The 4,393-nt window shown below is 31.6% G+C and overlaps 1 protein-coding gene across 1 annotated transcript in view; it reads right to left on the bottom strand.

Annotated features, from left to right (window-relative positions):
• Positions 1 to 808: 808 nt before the first annotated feature.
• LOC108369862 (speract receptor-like) overlaps positions 809 to 4,393 on the bottom strand; it is a 26,153-nt gene continuing 22,568 nt past the window's right edge. The window contains exons 6-8 of the mRNA XM_017625060.1: positions 2,264 to 2,335; positions 1,328 to 1,473; positions 809 to 891 (exon numbers count right to left, since the gene is read on the bottom strand). Of these exons, the coding sequence (XP_017480549.1) occupies positions 1,394 to 1,473; positions 2,264 to 2,335 (152 nt within the window). The 3' untranslated portion in view covers positions 809 to 891; positions 1,328 to 1,393. The remainder of the gene's footprint in view (positions 892 to 1,327; positions 1,474 to 2,263; positions 2,336 to 4,393) is intronic.

The raw sequence follows: 4,393 nt of genomic DNA, 5'->3' as shown, positions 1-4,393 counted from the left end.
GAGCTAATGAGCACTTAAGAGTTTGAATGGTTGATCCTGGCATATAACACTACCATTTTTATTCGATACAAAATTATTTATTTTCAACGATTGTGTCGTAATTATACGAGAAAATGTCTTTTTCCCATATAAAATATATGGAAAACTCCAAAGTCCCAGCGGCACGGTTAAATGTTTACAGTTTTCTAAATAAAAAAATACTGGTGTACTTATTTTTCGTATTCTCCAGTTATGGAAGGTGGCTGGGAAACAATTTGTACCACCCTTATTTACATAAGAAACTTCGATTAAGGTAAACAGCATAGTAGAATCTTATATAGCCTTCAGTGAAAGACAGAATTTCACCATTAAACTTATTTAAAGGCTAGTTGGTTAGAGACACTGATTAAACAAGGCAACCACGAGAATGACTACTACATAGGTTTATATATAGAATGAGGTTGACTTTCTGAAACCTTATCTACCCAGCACAATCTTGGCAAAGGCTCACAGCAGATCGATAGCTATTAGGAACATATCTATATTTTTAATGAGTACCAAGTGAAATAATTTTAGACCCCAGTGGCTTCACAAATGTGGCTGAATCTAAGTAAGCACCCTCAGGATTAAGCTAACCTAAGCTAATCGTAGAAAGTATGTTTTTAAATAAAATAGTAAGAAACCACAACCAATATTAGACACCAAGGCACATAAATAAATTTCTAACAATCTAAACGCTACTAAATTAATTGTCTCATACTCACAGGTAATTTATCACTTTGTGTCTGACTAAATGTCCCCACCGGCACTAGGCCAGGAACTGTCATATTTCGACTATTTCGCGCATAGCCACGCGCTAATACTGTATAATTGCCAGCGGCATCGCCATTCTCATCAATGTAAACATGGTAGCTGCAAAGGAGGAAGACAAGTAGAAAATATTGTTTTTTTTGTTTAGAGAAAAATAAAAAAGTACAGTAATTAATATGAAAAGAATGTGTAAAAATTTAGAACCATGGAAGCCCTTTAAAATGCCCGCTAAAACTTGCATTTCTTTTATGAGCGAAAAAAAATACCAATAAGCCCATTAAATGCCGAGAATTCATTATTTAAGTGTAATCAAAAAAATTTTTTCGCCTTAAAAAGAAAGCGAATAAAGCGCTTAATCACCATAGAGGCCATTACTTTTAAATTTGATGGCATTTTAACATACATTTCCCCAAAGCAATAGTTAAAAAGCAATATACAACTGAAGTGTACTTCAATGTTTACCATATACAACTAACAACATTGTAGTCGTATTTGTCTTTCCAAAAAGAAAAAAAAAGAAAACACCTTTTCTACTCACCCCATGGCGCTCAGGTATTTAGATCCTTTTATAGCCGCAATGATAGCAGTGCCATTTTTTGGTTTGTCACCAGCCTCCAAAACTTTTATTAGCGCATTTGCATACAAATGAACGGCATCGTAGAGGTAAGCAGCCTCCGCGCTGATCTGCGGAAGAAAGTTAGAAAATTACATATTTTAACATAAGAAAAGCTATGACAGAATAAACTAAGAATTTCTTAATTTGCATAGCACGTACATACATGAAAAAATTACTCACTACAAACCAGGGACGGAAAATAATCAACATTTTTTTTTAATTTTAGCCAAAAAAATCAACAAATTGCAATCGTTGTAAAACAAATTTAACTATTCTCATATATTTGTGTTGGTACGTTCTACTGTAATTTACAATGATTTTCATTTATCGAGTTTAATCAATAAAGATTAAAAATAATAATTAGTATTTGAGTGTAATTTTTTCGCTCAAAGCAAATTATGATTACCTGATTTTTATTTTTTCGCTCAAAGAAAATAATTATTATTGACCTTTATTTTTTCACTTAAGAAAAATTATCATTCAAAATACTCAAAAGCTAAGCCAGCGTGAATTTCCGACGTATTATTTTCAGAGGTAGCGACATCCTAATAAAGGCATTAAGTCCCAAAATTTTCAGGTACAAATTTCAGTAGATTGCGTCTGTGTGGCGTTTTTTTCTATTTTACAAATAATCATTATTTTTAAGTGGAAAAACAGAACTCAATAATAATTTTTATTTCTGAAGGAAAAATAAAAATCATAAAATAATCGTTATTTGTGATCGAAAAAAAAAATCATAAAATAATGATTGAATGCTGATTTTAAATTATCTTACTCATAATGATTACCGTCCCTGTTCAAACTAAATGTGCCTTAAAGTACCACTAAAGTTCACACCCAACACGTTTTCGCACTCACCTGCTTTTCGCCACCAAAATAGCCTAGAGGATTGGGAAAATTGAATGGCGGCAGCTCCATGTATTTGTTGACCTAAGCAGCAGGGATAGAGAAAGAGACAAGAAAAATAAAGTATCACTTAAGGCACAAGCCGGAAGGTTTATTAAGATTAAGATAAGTATTAAATATTTCACGCACGTTTTGCATCCTTTTCACACATATCACTCCATTAGCTTTCTATTAAGATACACATATGTATGGATATTTATTTGGGGGCATTTCTGCTGACTATACCCGTATTCCACACTCGATAATTGTCGCTTAGATACGGATTAGTACGTGCTTTTATAGCCACAAATATACCTACACAAATTTTAAATTAGGCCATATCAGAAAAGTTTCGCTAAAGAAATATTTCTAATCGAAGGCCATTTCGATTTTTTCTTTGCCCTACGTAGGGTCTTTTTACATTTTTCATCATAAATATCTTCGGCTTTTACAGTGGGATCTTAAAGTATAATTTATCGATTTTTTTGCCTTGGACAGTTTTTATTCCTAAAGTTCATTGACCGTGTTAATACTTATCCACCATATCCCACTCCTGATCACCCTGATGTCAGTAATTTAAAGCTAACCAAAAATCCTTCAAATCTTGTTAAGAAAATATTTCGTTTATTCCAGTCGAACTATTAAAATAAAAATTTTATTGCCGATTAATGTCACCGCAAAATGTAAAAAAAAAATTGTTTCCACATTTTCTTGCAAAAATACCTTAGATTCAGGGGTGCACGGCGTACTATTTTTCGCTTACTTGAAAGGTGTAACAGCCTAATGTACATACATATTTATGTAATTATGCCTTTAACCAATACACGTTGTCATTCTTGTTAGCATTATTAGCCTCAGTTTAATCAAAATCTTCGTAAATCGTTGACAATCATTAAATTTTTGACCTCAATCATTTCAAAACCCTACCCTCTGAAAGCTTATCACATACATACTAAGCTTTAAATCATCTAAACTTCAAACTGATCAGTACATTTTGCGTATGTTTAGGTGTGGATCAGCTAAGTGGTAGTTATAAAAGTCTAGCTGGTCATACAACAAACACTATATAAATTTATATTTCAAACTTTGTATAAAAATTATAAAAATTCTGCAAATTTTCACCAAAATTTCAAACTTTTTAATCAGAATCTTCACAAAAAGTCCTGGTATGCTGTTTTCAGAATTTTTATAATTTTTGTACAAAAACTTAAATCTGAATTTATTTGTTGTTTGTTGTACAACCAGCTAGTCTTAAAAAAAAATAATAAACATTAAATAAACAAAAGACAAATAGCAAAAACTAATCAGAATATCGCACTCCTAATGTTTTGTGCACAACCATGTGTTTATGTAAAAAAAAACAAGAATATATTTTTATACATAAATAAATAGATTAGCTGAGCACTTATGTAATTGAATTCTTGTTTGTACTGACTGTGGGATTAAAATCGTTATACATACTGATACCATAATTTGTACTTTGATATGATTGTCATTAAGCTTAATTAGTTGCGGTTGCAGTATTGTCAAATTGAGAATAATATTAACTAGTAGAATAACAGTTAAGAGTCCAAATATGTATTTGGCGTAATTAGTTTAGTTTGCTTTTACAAAGTCGCCAGCTGCAATAGTGAACTTTACGAATGATTGACATACATATGTACATGTGTATGTATAAGATCTGCAGATGTTAATCTCATTATGTACTTAAATATGAAAGAACCAAGGAAAGCTCCAAATTTAATACACGCCATGTAAGTATGTAGCTTCACATTTACCATAAAAGAACTAATTTATCAGTGATCCTCTGAAGTCAAAAGTGTTGATAACGATTAAATGACCATATGTAAATATGTAAAATAGGGTGCTTTTTTTTTGCGACTATTTTTTTTTTTCGGTCCCATCGTGAAATTTTGTTGGAAATACCCAAAAAAAAATTCCCTGAAAGTTTGAGCCCTTAATATTAATTTTAAGTACTCGGCCAAGGCGTGTGAAGATTTTCCATTTAAAATACACGGGAACTTTGATTTTTTTTTTTAAAATTTCTATAGCTCAGCGGCATTTAATGGTATCACCTTGTCCAAAATGGGGATTTTCTCAGCA

Source organism: Rhagoletis zephyria, unplaced genomic scaffold, assembly GCF_001687245.7.
Source record: "Rhagoletis zephyria isolate East Lansing unplaced genomic scaffold, Rhagoletis_zephyria_1.1 Rzeph_scaffold_00059, whole genome shotgun sequence".
Lineage (NCBI taxonomy): Eukaryota > Metazoa > Arthropoda > Insecta > Diptera > Tephritidae > Rhagoletis > Rhagoletis zephyria.
This window is presented reverse-complemented; position numbering and strand designations above follow the sequence as displayed.